Source organism: Anoplophora glabripennis, unplaced genomic scaffold, assembly GCF_000390285.2.
Source record: "Anoplophora glabripennis isolate ALB-LARVAE unplaced genomic scaffold, Agla_2.0 scaffold32, whole genome shotgun sequence".
Taxonomy (NCBI): domain Eukaryota; kingdom Metazoa; phylum Arthropoda; class Insecta; order Coleoptera; family Cerambycidae; genus Anoplophora; species Anoplophora glabripennis.
In genome coordinates this window covers 1,911,653-1,932,020 of record NW_019416220.1, presented here as the reverse complement: position 1 = coordinate 1,932,020, position 20,368 = coordinate 1,911,653, and the positions used below count along the sequence as shown (strand labels likewise).

The window sequence follows — 20,368 nt, the reverse complement described above, 5'->3', positions numbered from 1 at the left end:
TGTGTTTATTTGGCCTGACACCAATAGGCAGCGTACACATTTTTTTTGTGAATTAAAATTACTATTCATAAGTTTAGTAGGTATCATCTTTATGACAACTGCTAAGTGTTGCAATAACTGCCAAATTGATATTTTATCGTTAAACATGACAGACCAAATTACAAATTAAATTTGTTGGGATATAAAATTTCACAAAGGGTAATTATGAAACTTACTACAACATAAAGCCGATTATTAATTGTTACTTTCTTGATTTCTTTCGCAAAAATTATCCGCTGTGCTTTTGTAAAGTTTCTCCGAAACTCTAACGTTAAGCTGACTCACTGTTTTATTTCATTGTTTTATTTTGAGGTCAAATTGATTTTACTTCCATTTAACGGGCATTTTCTTAGTCACCAATAATTGTGCGTCTAAAAAGTTTCTGATTTTATTTAAATATTTCAACTTGATATCACCAAGGAACCAGTTTGGGAAAACGTGTTTTTCTCATAAATATAACTGGAAAATATATCATCTAAATATTAAATATACGTAATAAAATTTTAAATATACCGGGTGTTCCAGACCACCCGTCCACCCCTTCTAAAATCCAAAGTACATGGTTATGTGAAAAATGGTTCAGATGAAAGTTACTGGTCTCCAAGGGGCACATATTGTCGTGACCTTGTCTGTGTCCTTGAATGTCATTTTCAACTTTATTTCAATGTCAACTTAGTTTTTTCAAATGGGAATCCTTATTTTCAACCCCGGATTCGGTAAGAGCGGAAAATTCTACGTTTAGCTGATGTATCATGTGTGAGATTCATTTGACCCCCCCCCCCAAGGTCACGTGAAGGTCAATTTTTTATTGAATCTTCCCACCCAAATGACCCCGCAAAGTTAAGGTTTAGCGAAATATGTGTCGAATAAACGTTGCAAAATTTTGAAGTGACATGTTTAGATAACCTTGACTTTGACGGAAACAATTTTGAAGGTCATTTCAAGGTCAACTCGACCAGGAGGGTCTTCGATTTCAACTGATGATTCTCACGTTCTAAGTCAAAGATCTGATGCGTGCAAATCAAAAATGAAAGCAAATGAAAAATTAAACATGTATCGAGTTGCAGCAAAATTTGTTCCTGGATTGATGACCAAACAACAGAATGAAAATCGTTTGTCGGCAACTCCTTGAACAATTTAATGACCAAGAAACATTCATTCAAAGGATCATTAACGGGAGACGAAAGCTGGGTTTACGGCTGCGACATTGAGACAAAAGTTCAATCATCACAATGAATGGACATTTGATCTCTACGTCCCAAGAAGGCACGTCTCGATCCAATATCAAAGTGATGCTCACTGTTTTTTTCGATTTCAATGGAATTGTGCAAAAAATCAGATTACAGTCCTCCCTCATCCTCTTTACTCGCCAGACCTGGCTCCTGGCAACTTTTTCTTATTTCCGAAATTAAAATAAGTGCTGAAAGGATGTCGTGTTCAAACTGTTAATGATATCAAAGGAAATTCGTCACAGGCCACTTCAAATGAAGCTATCCAGGACCGCTTCGAGAAATGGAAATGTGTGTAAATACTTTGAAGGAGATAAGTACCAATAATGTATAAAATTAATTATAAAGTGTAACACTTGCTTATTTTTAAAGTATTGTAATAATGGGAATCAATATATATTTTATTATGAAATGAAATCTATCGTGGTTGCTTTGAATCAAACCTCAGCTGTTCTCACGGAATGCGCCAGCCAATTGTTTATTTGCCCTTGAGATAATGTAATTTATGAGTATATACAAAGATGTAGCCCGGGATGCCGAAACTAAGAGAACTTGTGAACTAAGAGAGGTTGTTCTTTGTGAGTTTGTGGTGCCGGGCTAGCGCCCGAAGAAGGTTGATTTTTATATCTTGAATACATTTGTTTAATGAATTGTGAATTTGTGAGTAATATACCATACTCGTTTATGTTTTTGAAAACCCCTTTGTGATAGCCGATGTATAAAAGGTAACAATAGCAACAATAACATCTATTTTACAAATGTTATAAAAAAAAAAGTTCGGTTATTTTCTGAACAGACCTCGTATATCGCAAATATCTAGCAATAGCGTTGCGGCTATAGATGACTTGCTACTTCGTATTTGTTATATAAATACATCCACAATAAGCTGAATTAAGACCTCCACCACCAAGGACATGTAAGTAATGGTAACACCGGCTTAAACGAAATGCAACTTTATTACAGCAACTGTCGGTTGAGCAGGAATTATAAGGGAAATACCTCAAGGACTTCAAAGGTCAATATCAAGGGCTCAGGCAGTGCCTCAATCGATAATGATGAAAAAATTCGGAATTTTAGAGCAACGTCACTGAACTATATTTACGGGAAGCACGTGGGTGTAGCAATTTAACTACTACTAGTACTATTGTGGTTGTTTTTTTGGGAGGAGACATACGCTATTATTTTTTTAATTATGCACATTAAATTGGGTTATCTTCTTATCAGTTTAAGAAGGTTTACTGGATTGTTTATCACACGACTATTACGACAGATCCCATGACTACTCAATCATATACAAAGTTTAATTATATCTTCAATACAAATTAACTATATGTATGTATTTTCATAATTAAAAACTGAAATGGTTAATACGCTTCGGCAGAGATATTAGTGCCATTGATGGATTAAATGTAATTAAATATTTCTTGGTTGCCTTTAAAGCAGGCTTAATGAATTGACGGAAAATATTATTTTCATTAAGATGCAACACGATACTATTACGGATATATAAACAGGAAATTGTTGTCTGGTGCAGTACCAGTGGCGTCCTAGAGCATTATAAAATAATGAAATAATTCGTTTTCAGTAAAAATTATCAGAATATCTACATTTTAAAAATTAATCTATTTGTAAATACCTACGTTATAATGTTATATAGTCATATGACTCATTAGATTGTGTGTAGATATTTCTAGTACTTATCAAAAAGTGCATTCCAATAATTCTTTGCGGGAATGTTTTTTTGATAACTAAAGTTAATAGAAATCGATTTAAAACACAAATATAATTTACGTACCTAGAAGCTAAATTCTTACAGGCGTTGATTAAATATCCTAAATTAGAAGGATTTGTATTTATAAACATTTCGATCGGAATTTCTCGGGACAAAATAAAATGTTGACACAAACAATTCCTGTATTAAACGTTAAATGACAAACTCGTTTTCGAAGAAATGTGACGGTGCTGACGAACTCCCAAAAAATATGGTTTTATTACAAACAACGAATTTAAAACTTGCATGGTAAACAAATAATCAGACAAAAACAGTCTCGTTTACAAACAATGATGTTTATTGAGTCGACGTTATAAGTAGAGCGCTGACATTTTCTTAAAGTTTGTTATTGCGCTATTGTGCTGACTGTTTGTGCATTTCCTTAATACACGTTTATTATAATTGCACTTTTTCTTGCCAAGCAATTTAGTACCTGTTTGGTTTTGCAATTTTTATGATTGCAGTTATAACGCTACGTCAAGCTTTAAGTAATTTGTACTCCTTTTTCAAATAAATACAGTATTGCGAAAATAAAGAACTTTGGTAACGTTCCTATAAATAAATTATTTAGTGAAGTAAAACTATTCGGATTTTTCCCGCTGTTTCATTCACTTTATAAACCAGAGATGACTTGGCGTTTTTATTTAAAAAATTGGAAATGTTCTATGGAAGTCAGACTTCCATTTCAAACTAAAATCTGTTGCGCGTATATCTGTGAGAGATTGCTAAGAATTTTCGACAAAAACCAAATCCATGAACTTGTTTGATTATGCTGTCAACTTCAGAATATTGCAGCAATCCACGGATTTTCTATAAGTACAAATCTATTTGTTGCTAGGCGCAGCCCATCTATATTTAGCTTTGTTTATGATTCAATTGGTTCAATTTTTTTATTATCTAAGTAAGACATCATAAACTATTACAAGCCACATGACCAGTGACTTTGCTTTGAACACTTCGCGTTGACAATTAAATTTTGACGAAATAAAAAATTACTTAAACAATAAGATTGGTGTAAATTTTCACATTTCATTCAACCAATCAGGTTATCTCGTGCGTAGACGCAACAGTTTGTTACTGCTCACTGTAAACGAATCATTATAACTGATGAAGCTAAATTGACATTTGTGTATTTTTCAGTAGCGTCCGTCGTCCGTACCGTGTCTGTTGTTACCGTTCCTATTAATTTTCAGCAATTGTTTTATTGTTTCGTTCTGCTTCAATATTAAATCGTACATATTTTAAATTAATCAGTTGTTCAGAGTTAAACCTCTCGGTATAGTGTTTCCGAAGATAGTTGAAACCATAAAAAACTATATTTTTCATAACTGTAACTGAGGTTTAGGGGTTTTTAGTAGATAGGACCAATCGTGCAATGTTGGTTGCCTATGCTCGACGGTCACGTAATCATTTATGAAAGTACAATACAATGTACAATAAGTATAGCAAATTCTGGCTTCCTTTTTTCTTTAAATAAAATACCCAACTAAAAAATCGAACCTAGAGAAGACGTGTTTTGTGAATGTCTGCCCTTCATGGCTCTTTTCGCCATGTTTTTATTGAAACGTGTGGCAGGTAGAAATTGATAAATTAGCACCAAAGGTTTCTTAAACACAACAAAACGGTTACATGATAACTACAAAGGATAAAGTTAAAGTCCAGTGTTCCATAAAATGAGGCAATCATGTGAATTACAATGCATCTGCATGCTTGGGTTGTAGCGTGTATCAGTGGCGCTTGCATAAGTACAATTTTTTTTTGTCACTTTCCTCAACTTTTTAATTAATAACAAAATTTTGGCAATACATCATTTTAATCGGCTTTTCTATTTATTTTAGCGATTGGAGACAATGTTTGCAACCTTCAGTACGTTATTAATAAGATCACAACTTCCTATCGTAATTTTACAGATATTCCCGCGTCACACTGGAAAAGTTTCCTCTGTATATTTTTTATTAAATATATTAAAACATTAGACCAATTTTTACATAATGCATTTCAGAATTTTGAGATCAGAAAGCAATAGTAAATCTAAATTAATTATTTAGTGTACAGGGTGATTCACAAATAGTGACCAAAAATGAAATTCCGTATTATTTGATAAATATTAAGGGGCGCCTTACCTATAATGTTTTTATCTAGGACTCTTCGTTAGAAAGATACAGGGTGTTAAAACTTCAAAAAGTATTTTTAATTTTTTTAAATAATTTAAAAACTAGTAAGTGAAATAATTTGAAATTGAACGCATGTATTTATGTAAACATGGTCCAAAATCTGAGGGCTTTTCCTAAAATGTACATGCTCCAGTAGCGGAGTTACAGGGTGGCATATATTTCTAAATAAAATAGTACGGCACTGCTTTATGGTCACAACCATGATATTTTCGGATTCGTCTTTCAATTTTCTACAAATTACTACTCTCTTATGTTTTTCGAAAAAAAGCCTGATTTTTGAGTAAATGTACTGAAAACACACTTCGATATTCGAATAAAATGCGGTTTAAAATTACATAGTAGGCTGCGATATAATTCTGAGCAGTTAGAAGAAAGAATAAAGAATGCTTTTCATAAGATTCAAGCAACAATAAATTTTCAACAAATTACATTTTCGTTACTAAAAAGATGTCGCGTCTGTTTTCGTGGAAATTGAGATATTTTTGAGCATTTCTCAAATAAAATCATTAAAATGATGACTAGTGCTATTAATTTATTTATTCGAATAAATAACCGAATGATTAGTCATGTCATGTCATTTAAGTAAAAGTTGTTAATTTTCTAGTTTTTTACTTATTTTGTTATTAATTTTAATTTTCTGTATTTGGTTTTTGGGTAACATTTTAATAAATCTAACCCAACCCCCTTCAATATCATGACAATAATATACAAATTATGCCGAATGCCTTAGTTAAATCTATAAATATAGCAAATCAATTAAATTATTATGACTGATTATTTCATTAGTCCATATACCTAACCCCTGCATCTTCAGAACTTTTGTTGTTTAAAATCAAATTGATTATTGAATATATTTTCATTTTTTTTTAAAACGAACCAACTTCGATTTTAAACATTTTACAAATATTTTCGCAAAGTTATTTATGAGAAATATAGGTTTCTGTATCATTTTTATATTTTTTTTGCGAAATTATTTCTGTAAAATTACAATAGAAACTCGTGGTAGTATTAAAAAGAAAATATTGGTATTCATTGTTAGAATAGTGTTGAGTAGCTATGGCGTATAGCAAAATTAATTCCTACAAATGGTTCAAAAGATACGCCAAAACAATTTTTAAAAAAATTTCATGAATCTTGTATATCCACAAATTTTGACCGTGTTTTGTTTTATTGATCTCTGCCCTTACACTATCTGCAGCATATGTAACACCCTATATACAGTATTTCCATTACATCGTCACGATAACAAATTACATACTAAATTTCTTCAAGGATGATACAAAAACTGTCCTATCATCCAATATCAAACGATTCTAACCTTAAGAAAATTAAGATCCACATTGCACAATATTACAAAATATCAAGAACATTATCTTTCTTATTGTTTTAGATACAGGATAATTTACATTTATCTAGTGAATAGTCTCACGCAAAATGTTTATTTCTTATCGGACTGTCGATAAAATTACACATGTTAACAAATTAAAATAAAACAATCAGGATTCGCAACTATATTAGTAAAAAGTACCTAATAAGAACTCACCCATCTGGTAAAAATGTCCCTTTTACTGGAGCCATGATTTATGGACCGTACCACAATAAAACAGTGTAAGTACTCGTATGATGAACAGCACTTGTTAATTATACTTTTATCAAGCCGATAAAAAGATTTATTTAATGATTATATTATTAACCTACTGTCCAAAGAACATTATTATTATTATTATCGGTGTAATCTCCGATTAACAGTATTGTTAATTTTAAATAACACTATATCCCTTTAAGATTTTATAATACCCTTGAAATAAATAACACATTATAAAAGTGATTTATCTGTAATAAAAATCAATTAAGGTATTTATAAACTAATAAATAAACAATCTACAATTAATCCAAGAAAACAAGAAATACTGATTGTGAGTGCTAAATAATGACGGTTGGCTCTTAGCAGACTATGGTAATAAATAGAAAAATAAATAAAATTATAGGTCAATAAAGCAAAAATATTAAAAATATATAGAACTCTTCTGTCAAATATATTTGTTGTTTCTTCTGGCATAACTCTAGGAACATTTTTAGTACCATCACCACTATTAATATGTTCACAAATACTCTACTGTGTTTTGTATCATAATTATTTGTAACAAAATATGGCGTCACGGATTGATACAAAGAACGTAAAATATAAATCCTGAAAAATGTTATCATATAGCATGTAAGCTAGAAAATACTTAAAAAATATTTATATTATATCCACCATACGTTAAATGATCCGTACTCGAGCTAGGTTTTAGGCGAATCAGTAAACAATGGAAAACATAATACTGTTATCGCTTTATCGAATACGTACGTAAATCCATCATATATCGTAAAGTATATGGTAATAAATATCAGAATGTATAATAGCATTAAAGGGATTTTAATAAAAATATAGTCATGGGGGGGGGATTACCCCCAAATCTTGTGTTTCCTGTATTCAACTTTTCCAGACTGTTGGAAATTAGCTAAAGTTTGTCCCACTCATAAAAAGAATACCGTAAATATTGAAAATTACCGTGGGATCACCCACTTTCAAATTTCGCCAAAGTTTTCAAACTGCATTGTATGAAATTTTTCTATAAATTCTTCTCCTTTAAAATAATATTTAACCTTGGCAACACGGCTTAATAGATAAATGTTTTACTCGAATAATAGAAATATTAGACAATATTATTTTTTGATCTTGTGGACCACATCTTAATAGACCTTTTTAGTAGTGACGTCACATACGCCAAATAATATGCAACCCCATAGTACACATTGCCATGAAGAATTTCTCAGTATTTTTACTAGATCGATTTTCGACCTTATGTACTTTGGACATAAGTGCCAAAAAAATGTCTTATTTGTCATGCGCATTAAAGATAATTTCATGTAAGCGAAGTAGTCTCGCAACAGGATACCATCCAAGAAAAGTTTGGTTCTGGTTAAGAGTACGTCTATAATAAACTACTTGAAGAAAAAAACACTCGATAAACAGACTGACACAGCAGAGCACCAAGAAAAACAACAAAAAATATTTAGAACACGAAAATGCCAAGATTAAACAGAAGAAGAGAAAATACGCTAATGACGACAGCGATGATATATCAACAATTTCTCACCTGCGCATGATTCTTCCCGAGCATGCGAATTAGGAATAATACGGCTAATGTTAAATTTTTACTTTATTTAAATTAAATAATATTTTTTTATATCGTTTTTTGTAAGATTTAAGCACATTAGTGTATCTAGGGTCAGATTCGATCTGTACAATTTCAACTATGACAATTTGTTGCGGGTTGCCTAAATATGTGACGTCACACTAAGAGTCAATTAGAAAAAAATAAATACTGGCTTTAGTGATTTATTGTTGAACTACACTTCTTATCTAGCTATCTAGAAAACAATACGTTCAGTATCATGGTCATATATCTAGGGAATTTCAGGCATATTCCGTATCCCAAGGGCCAAATTTGGGACCACTGTTATTTATTATATTCATAAACGATCTTTGTGACACTCTCACTATAATAACTTGTTTACATAACTGTCAATTATTTATTACAAAGTGAAACGGCATCATAAACTGGTGCTTTTCTAATAACTTCGATATAAATGCAAAGTACTTCCATTTACAAGGAAAATAAATCAAATCTTCATATTCATTTAAGGTAGAGCTTTCTATAAATCAGACAGTTAAAACCTTCTAAATTGACTTTCATCGCATTATTGCGACAACTAATTCTGGATTGAAAATTTTAGGATTCGTAATAAGAAATTGTAAGTATTATTGCTTTATGCGGTCCTTAGAGACTAGAGCAGAGACGTCTAATTGCATCTTTTAATATTGAAAACACTTATTTGTAATTAAGTCGATTGCCCACTATTGTTGTCAAAAATTAACTTTAAAATGCCTAGGATGGAATTTCATGATGACTTTTTTGTTTCTACATTATTATTATTATTGCTGTTACATTAATTAATTAAAATCGTTGATTTATTATAAAGTTTTAGTTTTATAAAAATACCAGAAACGGAGAAAAACAATGCTATTACAACCACAGAAGCAACTACATATAATTACTACAATATTCCCTTCCGCGTAGTGCCAATTGCTTGTACAATAGGTGCATTTTCTTCGCTTCCTTAGTTAAAATCATGGCAATTTAATTTTATTTTATGGCAGATTATTTATCATTTCTGAAAATCTCATGCTTTCGCAATATACTGATAGTGATAGTAATTATTTAAGGCTAAACACATTTATGCTAGCAATGCCAGCAATATTTATCTACTGACGTCATATCTGACGCTAAAGACTTTAAAAATTATGCTGTTGTAATAGCTTTCCCAATAAAATACGATTCACCATCAAAATGCTTGTTACAGTTTATATAATATGATAAGTAAACTCCTCGAATAACTCTAAAAAATAAATGACAAGTGCTTTCCCATGCGTTTGATAAAATCCGTGTCGTAGGAATCAGTCGCCCTAAATATTTGTGTAGTTTGTGCAATATAATATGTAATACTATTCAGTACTTTAAATTATTTGCATATATGATGCGTTCACTTTATGTTTTTTCCAAAAGCAGTAAAGTCAACAAATTTATCTCCAACGTATTTATTAACGATGATGACAAAGCAATGAACAGTCACTCTTGTTTTGGAAAATTTGACGAAATGGATAATCAGATAAGTATTTATCGTAAATATTTACTAAAAACTGAATATAATCCACTTTAAAAATAAACAATATAAAATTATTGCGAAATACAAATAAACAGAAATGTTGCTGCATTTTATCTTTCTCTATGTTCACGTATTATCATAAAAGATCCAAAGATAACATTATATGAGACACTTTTAATCCGCTAATAAATAATTTAGACTACACGTGTATTTCTGACGCCATTCAAAAGCTATTTAGTTACTTTTGGACTTCTAGAAAACATGTCTCACAATTACTATAATTATTATAGCGTCTTTTCCATTTATTTATTTTGATTCTATAACTTTTCTACACATGACTATTTTTAGTTCAAGAGCACTGTTTAATTACATCTGTTACAAGGACAGAACGAAGATCTGATAACCTTATCAAAGTGAATTATTTTGGAAGACTAATGTGATTGTAGTAGATTAGTTTGTATTTTTAATTTTTGCAGAAGCAGCAAAACTAGGATTTATTCAATGACAAACGTATCACAAAAATATAAACAAAAATAAAACTGATATCCACTTTTAACTGTTGCACTTATCATAACCCAAAATTTAGTTAGAAGTAAATACCATTTAAGACGGCTTATATTCTAAAAAATATTGTTGTACATATATTAATACCCTGTATATTTTGTCGCAGCGATTTGCGCATGATTTTGGAACGATTATTCTGTCTGGTCAAAACAAAAACAATTAAATAATCCTTCAGATATTTCTCCCAAATTCGTCGCGCAATATTTCTCAAGGTTTTTTAAGAGGTTGATAAAACCATAAAATCTACAAATAATGCTTCATGTTGTCTGTTACACGTGGCTATAACAAATAAAGCGCAGTGCTATGACCCATCAAAAGTACAGCGTAATATAGCAACAAATAGAATATAAACAAAACTAACTTGTTATTATTATGGCTCTCCGACGGTTTTCGAACTTCCGGTCGGCCGGTAAAAGAACTCTTGCCTGTGAAGGTAAAATAAGTCATTAATCTAAGCACCACGCAAAAACTAGTCATCGACTTTTTCACATTCCTATTTTCCAAAGCTTAGTGAAATTATACATTTAGTTACAGAACACTAGAACAGAGAATATTTATATTATTATTTGTATTAAATAAATAAATATCGGAGAGTTCCTATGTCAAAATATTTAAACAAATAACTCCTCAACCTCTTTTAGGCCTGGGAATGAAAATAGTAAAATAGTCATGTATGTACCTATGCCACGTGGCCAAACTAGTGATATCACAATATAAAACAAGTTGTAGTAAAACAAGCAAAGCGTTGCAATTTCTGCCACGTGTTCACTACTGTATTTATCATTCCCACTCAAAGCATTTAAATTTGTAATTTTCAAAACATTAGTAAAATCGAAGATGCAATCTGATTTTTTAAAGAAGGTAGGCCAATTTCTGTATCTCACAAGTACCGACATTCAAAACTTTTTCAGAATTACGGAGCTTAATAGAACAAATACATAGAATTGATTATTACTCATGATTTTCATTTCATGTTAAAATTTGCCAAATCATTTAGAAATCCACTTTCTAGAATACAACTGGTTTTGCTAATCATCAGCAACTGATACGGGCATAAAGATTTAGTACTTCAACAGAAAACATCACATAAGTCAACATTTCCTTAAACTGAATTTTTGCAGTGGCGATGAAATATTTACTTATCTGTACAAACGCTTACTTTACTATACTTGGAATTACAATCAACACTGTGATGATTACGCATGTAGATATGACTTATATAAACAAATACTTGGGATAATTTAAAAACGTGATGTATCTCAATTCTTTACAATAAATATAACTTTATATTTTAAAATGACCTAGAATTCGTCTTTGTCAGTCCACGGTTCATAAAAACATGTCATTGGCCAAATTACGTTCGATAGTCATATTTCACTGTTGCGATTTTCGAAATACGATTTAGAAACACTGACTATGTTTTCTTGTTATTTTTTATATATTTTCATGTATATCTTATTGTATAAAATACATAATTAACTAAAAAATGGTGTAGTTCTTGAAAACATTTAAAAAAAAAACATCCAACAAGGACGCAAACAATAAACTTTCATACATATACTGGTTTTATATGTACTTGGATTTCAGTTATTTGTATGCAATTTTGTAAACGAAATCAATAAACAACTATTAATGAGAACTTGAAAATGATATCAGATAATAGCTCATATCTATTAACAAAACAATATTCACTTAATAGGTATTAGTTCACTTTCTAACAAAGAATACTTGTAAATACTGTAAATATCATTGTTATATACAATAACACCATTTTAATATACCTGTAAATGTATTAGTTTTATTGATTCTTTCTGTAAACAAAATCTTTTATTTTTACTCAGAAATTTTTGCAATTTTATTTCTGTCGTCCATTAACCGTTATTTTGTAATTCACAATGACATATCAAGTTTTTACTGGAATGTCTTAGTTTGGATCCGATCTATTATTTGAATTTTGTATCATGTAAATTTAATACAATTTTTTTTTCAGTTATAAAATTTCTGTGATAAAAATCACGAGTGGTACTCTGCCACTTAATAAATTTTTATAGAATATCAGTTTTAGACAAATCTTTTTAAGAGTAGATTAATAAAAGCAACAGTTCTTCAACAATTTTTTATTCTGGACATATGATATACATGCAAAATGTCATAGAACAGACATACATAAAGTATACATATGTACACAAATATATTGCAAATTGTAACAAAAACGTACATAAATAGTTAAATAAATACTACATATTCTTTTCAGAAATATGTAACACAAAATCAATGAATAATTAATTGAAAATCTCTAAGAGGACATCGAACGATACAAAAAGACGTTGAAAACAATTACGTAATTAACGAAAACCCATTTTGTCCAAATGAATTCTAATCCTAAAGAACACAGTCAAATAAATCAAATGCAAATCTAAATTGAAAATCACATTTTTTCGCATTGAGTAAATAATTTGATGCATAACAAATATTATATCACAAGAACAGCAATAAATCAGTTCGGTATAGTGCATTTTTAATTAAAATACTTACAAATGCTTAACTGACTAAAAATAGTTTAACAAATTTATGAATTTGAATATATAAGCAGAGTAATTCTGGAATAAAATTAGAATTTTTCCAATTGCCATTCGAACCAAGGTAGATTTTATAGATCAACATTGGGGTACAACTCTAATACCATAGTTGATCTCTAATTATTTACAAACTAAATTTGATAACTACTTATTTATACACCTACCTAATTTACTAAGTTACAAACATATCTAAGAATTTAAAATATTCGATTTCTTTTTTTTTTTAATTTCTTAGGTTTGTTTGTATTACCTTCCCTGCAGCCTCCAACGTTTATATATTTACTATTGATAAATTGAGGAGAAAATGACAGGGAGGTCAACTAGACTTCAATTATTATGTTACAGAAACAAAAACATTCACTACATAAATAAATAATCTTCGGTATCAATTAGATATTCGGACATTAATACATTAATGAATGACCCTGTGTGTGTCCGATATTTATTGATACCCATGTTCTTACTACGAAAGTTGACAAATTTTATACTTTTTGTTTTGTACTTATCTAAAAGGTACATATTAGTAATTGAGTTTCTATAACATAACAGAAGTCAATTACAATCACAGATATGGAGTAAATTTAAAGTTGTGTGAAACCTAAATTACACTAAAATTTTATTAGAGTCCGGTAAATTTATTAATTAAGCGTATAATAGCATTTGTAAAATGATCTCAGATTCAAACCTTAAGCGTATAATACTAAGATATAAATAACCAGAGATGAAAAAACCATACCAAAACAAATGATGTTAAATTCCAGATTCCAAACTGTTTAGTATATTTAATTATATACCTAACATCAAGATAAAATTTCATGCAACTATTAGATGTTTACTGACAAATATTACTTGTCTATTTTTAATACAACCACCGGAAATAAGTCTTAAAAATGAAAATCATTTTCCGTTGTTCTTTGGCTTTTCTCTGGCTGACGCAACTATCCATTTTCACTCATCACTCACTACCGAAAAGGAACATATGTAATAAATAATTAATAAAAAAAAGTTTAATTTTCCTGTGGGAAAAATCGTAACACAGGGCTTCTAGATTCCTCGTCGGAATCGTAAAAAAATCGTTGTTTTGGCGTTAAACCAAGCTTTACTCTTCTAACCGCCTCACTTACTAAACTACCATCTCTTAACAATTTTTGTAATAATTCATAGGGATCTTCGTTTGAAGGATCCTGTTGCGGTCTGCGTTTATTTTTCCTGAAACAACTCGACCCACACGAATTTGAATCACAACAGTATTTTCCTGGTAAGCGGTAGGGAGAAGCTCTCGACGATTTTCTTGACAGATGACTGCAGGGTAATGCCTTCATTGTTGTAGCCGCGGTAGACAATCGAAGATTTTCTTTTATTTCCAATACCAAACCTTCCACATCCTTAGAGGAGATATTAAATTCGGGCCCTTTAATTGGATTGGCCGTATTCATTGTTGTTGTCATTGTACGCATATCGGCAGACGGCATTTCTGGCATTAAATACAGATGGTATCGGAGATTTGCACTGTAAACACTGCTAGGTACTTTGTATCAAAACAAACTGTTTTGTTACCGGACGTGTCCGCTCACAGCAATGATCTCTAAACGACTGTAGCGCCAGTGTAACGTGGAACGTAAGTATACCAACCTCATTAGAGCTTGTTTGGGTGCTTTCACAAAAACATACGCCAACGAAAAGTAGTTCCATGTAAACATTGACCATTACAACCGGTAAATTTGCATTAGTGTGCAATGTAATCACGAATTCTAATAATAAAAAGTCGACAATGCATATCGTGCACAGTTTTATATAAAATAAAGCTTAATTGCAAAATATCACATTATGTAAACATTTAGGTCTTCGCGTAGGGACAGTAAATCAAGGTTACGTTACGTCTATGTTTAACGAATATAAGAATGGTAGACAGTGACGTCAGCATAGTGGGGGGCACTATTTATTTACATTTTTCGGTATAGGCGGGAGGGAAGCGGAAGCCAAAGCCCTAGAGTATAAAATTGGAATGTTATTGGTAAAGTTGTTGTTGTTTATTCTCAATTAACACAAACCAGAAAGATCTGCTAGAAAACCAGTTGATTTTTCTTAGGTCAAAGTATACCTAGTCCTATTTCATTTTATTTGTCAATAACTCAATAACAGTACTTTCATGAGAGTACTGTTAAATTTAAACTTACCTTTATACCTACTTAGGTAGGTAAGATAAACTAAGTTGACTTGATTTAAAACAATAAATTTAATGAATAACGTACATACATATATACCTATACCTACTACAATGAAGTACTTCGGTCCCTAAATTTACTATAATAGATAATATAACTAAAAATAAAATCCAGTTGTTTCTAAATTTGGATCATTGCAGTTGTTGAAATAGTATACTGCCTATAAAATGTTATCAATCACAATCAGAAGTAGGCGTAGGTTTTATTTTTTTTTCCAGAAATCTACATAAATGTACCAATACCAATGGTCCTACATATTTATTAGCAATTAATATTGGGAAATAGGTAGATAATATTTTTTTTAATCACTTTAGGTTTTAGATTTGTATTGTTGTTTTAAATGGGTGGCCTCTTCCTCTACTTCAAGTTGACTACCGTACCGTACTTGCTTTAAAAATTTTGACCTTTATTTTGAAAATTCCCTATTGTAATACAGCGACATCTTGCGTCCGACCGTGCAGTTTAACTTTGTCTAACACGAAGATCACTATGCTACTGTGATAGTGCGCAATTTTATCTATTCAATTTCCAATTCTAAGAAAAAAAATTAGGTTATAATATAAAAATATATAAGGTTAACCTAAGATGTATATGTTATTTAAAATATTGAACGCAAAAATTTCTCAAACTGTTACAACTTCTCTGCTCAGCCGCAATATAAATGTATTTATTATACAAGAAAAAAAGTGAGGTTATATTTTAACAGTATAATGATATTTTAGCCATATATTTTGAAGCCTGCATATTCACAAAGTCGAGGTCCAGTGACGGAGTCAGAAATATTGGGTAAACTACGCCAAACGTTTCCGCAGGCTAAAGTTATTTCTGTAGAAGATACTTCAGGAGGTTGTGGAGCGATGTTTAATATCTCAATCGAAACCAATGAATTTAAAGGTCTATCTATCATGAAACAACACAGAATGATATACGATACTTTAAAAGAACAAATTCAAAGCATACATGGGCTTCATTTAGAAACAAGAGCTCCTAAATAGCTACGATCAAGTGATATATCCAATGCTGGGAACTGTATTAATTTTTATCTAAGTGAATATAACGTATTTGCATTGAAGTAAATAATAATTTATTATTAATCATATTTGTCTTAAAATATTATCACTGTTACAGAAAGCAGAATAACTATAAAAAAAATGTTATAGTATTGACTGCAGTTTTATAGTAATTACATTGTCCTGGCTGGAATAGAAAATGCCAGTTATAAAAAAATATGTATCATATATGTTTATAAAAAGGGAACACTGTAGAATTCAATTTTGAGTCTATTGTTTTATAACGATTGTAATTCTGATTGAATATTAAACATAGCAAATTAAAAAAAAAACATATTACTTACAGTTCTGTAGAAGTACTCATTTTTCCTTGCACTAGATGTAAAAGCACTATAAAATATGTAAAAGTTTATATTATGCTATCCACTATCATTTAAAAATTATTTTTTAAATTACACAAAAACAACTATAAAACTTGATTTCATAATTTTTTTAATTTATGATCATTTATACGAAGTATTGCTATTAAAAAATAAACTAAAAAGTAATAAAAAATAATAGGATATGAATCTTCAATCTTTGACATTCGATGACACATGTGTAACACTATAGTATAGGCAACTGGATATGCAAGATTGCAAGTCGTATAGAAATGCAGTTTAACAAGAAATGAGAAGAAATAGTATTTTAGTGTATTTTACTAATCGTTGTGATAATAATAAAGATGCTAATTCCAAGATTATTTATACTCTTAGAAACAGACTGCCTCCTTAATCCTTAACCAACAAAAACAAATAATGATACATAACCGCAATTGAGAATTTTCAATTCGTAAACTTTACCTGATTCCGATCTGAACTACTCCTGATCCCTGATCCTATGTTGCTTTTTAATTATTTGTGTACTCGGCGGCCGAAATTATAAAGAGTGACTAATACATAATATAAAAACACTATTACCATAATGCGTATAAAATATAAAATGATTTCTATACGGTTGAATATTATTTATCTTTGTGCCGCTCCATGCACATCGGTAGAATCTATAATCGTGTATAGACTGAGTTACACTGACCGTCGATCTATATTTTATCTCTGTCTTTTGCATTTGGTAGGGAATAGGGAAATGCTTTTTTAGTGGGTGTAAACGGACTTGATTTGCCCGACCTGAGAAACGTCATAGCATAAGCGTAGACGAGGGGTCTAATTCCATGGCTATAATAAATTTATAAATTAAAAAAACACAACTGGGACGTTTTAAAATGCTGTAATAATTAAAATTGATCAAGGTGCCGGTTATAGCAAACCGTAAAAAATATTAGATGTTATGTTTTATTATGTTTTTTCAATATTTTATATATCTTGTTCCCTTTTACGCAGACACGCCAATGGATTTTCGTTCCCGGCACGCTTCATCCCCCTTACTAGTCTAAGAGCTAGCGATGAATCACTATCTATAATTTTGGCCGTCGAGTATAGAATAAAAATATTTATCATAAATAAAACTAAGTAGTAACAAGGATCTCTAGTGCTTTTTATTTTCATAATACATACTTTTTTAAAACTGCAGCTTGTCTGTAGCAACCTTAGAGCATATACTACTAGAGGCAGAGTCCCAGTGGCCGAGAGTGTAGCCGCCTCTCCCCCATCGCCCAATCCCCCTTATCTCACGGTGCTAGAGAGAGATCCTCCTCTCCTATACCTCTCTGTCTCTACAACCTCCGCTACACTCCCGGGACGCTGCCGCCAGTAGTATATACAGGTTCGGAAAGTCCCCATGGTACATCGGCCGTTACATGAGAGCGATAAAGTAAGTCATAGAAATCCGTGCGATAGACAAGGATGGTTACACCGAAGATGTTTCATAATCTGAATAGTCACTCCCACTTCTAAGCCGAAACGGGCCGTGACTATTCAGATTATGAAACGTCTTCACTATAGCCATCCTTGTCTATCGCACGGATTTCTTTACTTTACTTTGTCGCTCTCATGTAAAGACAGATAGACCATGTGGATTTTCCAACCCTGTACATGCTTTAAAGTAGCAGAAATGACGTTGGATTCGGCTTTCACTAAGCAAGAAGAGCGCCAGAAGAAAGGGCCCTAGCCGGCGGAGCCCAGCCAGGACGAAAGGAGCTCCCACAAAGCGCCTACACCGGCCGCATTTGCGGTCGGGGTAGACGACGGATGGGGCCCACCTATGAAGGCTGTCCAGGCCTACACGAGATGAGGCAGGATAAAGAGGGATAATCCTCCTCGATCCCAAATCATTGATGCCAATTTCTAGTCATGGAATAATGGCGCGGCTTGCACTTCTTCCCAATTTCTATTTTTCTCCTGTACGGAAGTATCTAGGATATTTATAATACATGTATTATAAATATCCTTGCGGAAGTATTAGGGGTTTTATTCATTTCCTGTAACATCTTTGTATTTGGAAAAAATATTAAACAACGCTATCTTTTCTTTTTTTTATGAATTTACACTACCTTTCTGTTTCTCGCTCAGTTTTAAACAACAAAATCTTGAAATTACCATGATTACAACACAGAATAGAAATTTTCAACAATAAATATCATAAATTGATATTATATTTATAATTAAGGTTATGATTATAATATGAAATTGATATTGGACCGAGATGAATAAAATACTAATCTGTAAGTAGCAGTTCATTTTACCAGTTTAACAAAGCTCACCCTAAATATGAGCGGTGCAATACATCAAGAATAAACCTTACTTAAATATTAAAAAGGCCCTATATAACTTATTTTATTACATTAAGCATTCATTTCAGTGACGTCATACTTGGTCAAATGTGTTAAACTACACTTATGATTGTTCGTGAAAAATCTAATTACATTACATGGTGGCATGACATCATGGTTCGTTGCTGATTGGTCAAACTTAAAATTGAGATTTGAAGTCACTATAAACAGTTTTTTGTACATTTATATGATTATATTTTTTGATACATTTATCTGCTACATTATACAATTTAGATTTAATAGAAGTCAATAACCGCGCAGCTTAAAAGTTATAGAAAGACACAAATCTTCTTTTGGATTCGTTATAAATACCTACAGATCTTTCTTTTCCACAAAAAACATGCCTTATTATTTGATTTAACTAAAAAAAGTTTTAAGTCGTATTGCGTTTGTGATTACTTGTGTTGGTATTACAATTATTTTCAAGTTGCCAGATTGGACCTATAAGTTCAAGTTGAATCTAACAAAAGAATCGAGTAGGAGTTTTTTGTCACCTGAATTCAATTTTTTTGTTTAGTTTTCTCCATTTAGTTGTGCGTGTCTTCACTGTGCGGCATATTGTGATAATTTGTAATATATAAACATTTTAGTGACGATAATGTATGTGTGTGTGTATAACAGAAAAGCTGAGTCTATACTCTAGTGAGTAAAGCAAGTATGTTTTGAATATTTTTTGTAATATAATTTTATCGCAAACAGGTAAAACCATGAAACAGTTCTCTCAAAGCAAAAGTCAATCAAATCTGGATCCAGAATCATGGACAGAAGTTGGTAAGTTTTTAATGTAGTAACATTCTTATTGTGTTTTTGAGATACAATGTACATAGACAGGTACTTACTTACTTATACTAGTCATAGACACCTAGTTATTGAAGATGCAATATTAAAATTTGAAATTACAATTTGAAGTTATGACTAATATTTGAGAATCTGAAAGTTTAGAAAATACCTTTAAATTTATCTGACTGTAGGAGTAGTTACATTTTATAAACAGATCATTTTGATGTGTAAATACAAAGTATATTTTATAGGTATTCATGTAGGTATGTATTCAAATATGTCCTCCTTCACATAGTACTTAAACTATTCAGAAATAATAATTGAATTGCTAGAATTAAAAAAAACTTATTCAACTAATCAAACAAAAAGTGGGATTTATTTATAGTAAACAGTATACTGTAAAAATGTACTTGTATTGTAGTGGTTATTGATTTAATTTGAAAGATTTTCAAGGTGTGTTTCCTGTGGTAATACAAGAATTCTTAATATTTTAAAGTAACAGCCATAGCAGCCGGCT

At 31.0% G+C, this 20,368-nt stretch overlaps 3 protein-coding genes across 4 annotated transcripts in view; 1 reads left to right on the top strand and 2 right to left on the bottom strand.

Annotated features, from left to right (window-relative positions):
- Positions 1–16,745, bottom strand: part of LOC108906259 (xaa-Pro dipeptidase) — a 65,212-nt gene extending 48,467 nt beyond the window's left edge. Inside the window, exon 1 of one of the 2 annotated variants that reach the window (XM_018709473.1) lies at positions 16,649–16,745. In XM_018709473.1, the coding sequence (XP_018564989.1) occupies positions 16,649–16,668 (20 nt within the window). In that variant the 5' untranslated portion in view covers positions 16,669–16,745. Of the gene's footprint in view, positions 1–6,756; positions 6,846–16,648 lie in introns of those variants that run through there. The other variant, XM_018709472.1, reaches the window with a different exon arrangement.
- On the bottom strand, positions 13,284–14,675 carry LOC108906260. Its single transcript, XM_018709474.1, has one exon. The coding sequence runs from the start codon at positions 14,548–14,550 to the stop codon at positions 14,077–14,079; it is 474 nt and encodes a 157-aa protein (XP_018564990.1). The 5' UTR covers positions 14,551–14,675; the 3' UTR covers positions 13,284–14,076.
- On the top strand, positions 15,779–16,640 carry LOC108906261 (bolA-like protein 3). Its single transcript, XM_018709475.2, has 2 exons — positions 15,779–15,957; positions 16,017–16,640. Exons 1-2 carry the CDS (start codon positions 15,880–15,882, stop codon positions 16,287–16,289), a joined length of 351 nt encoding a protein of 116 aa, XP_018564991.1. The 5' UTR covers positions 15,779–15,879; the 3' UTR covers positions 16,290–16,640.
- Positions 16,746–20,368: the final 3,623 nt, after the last annotated feature.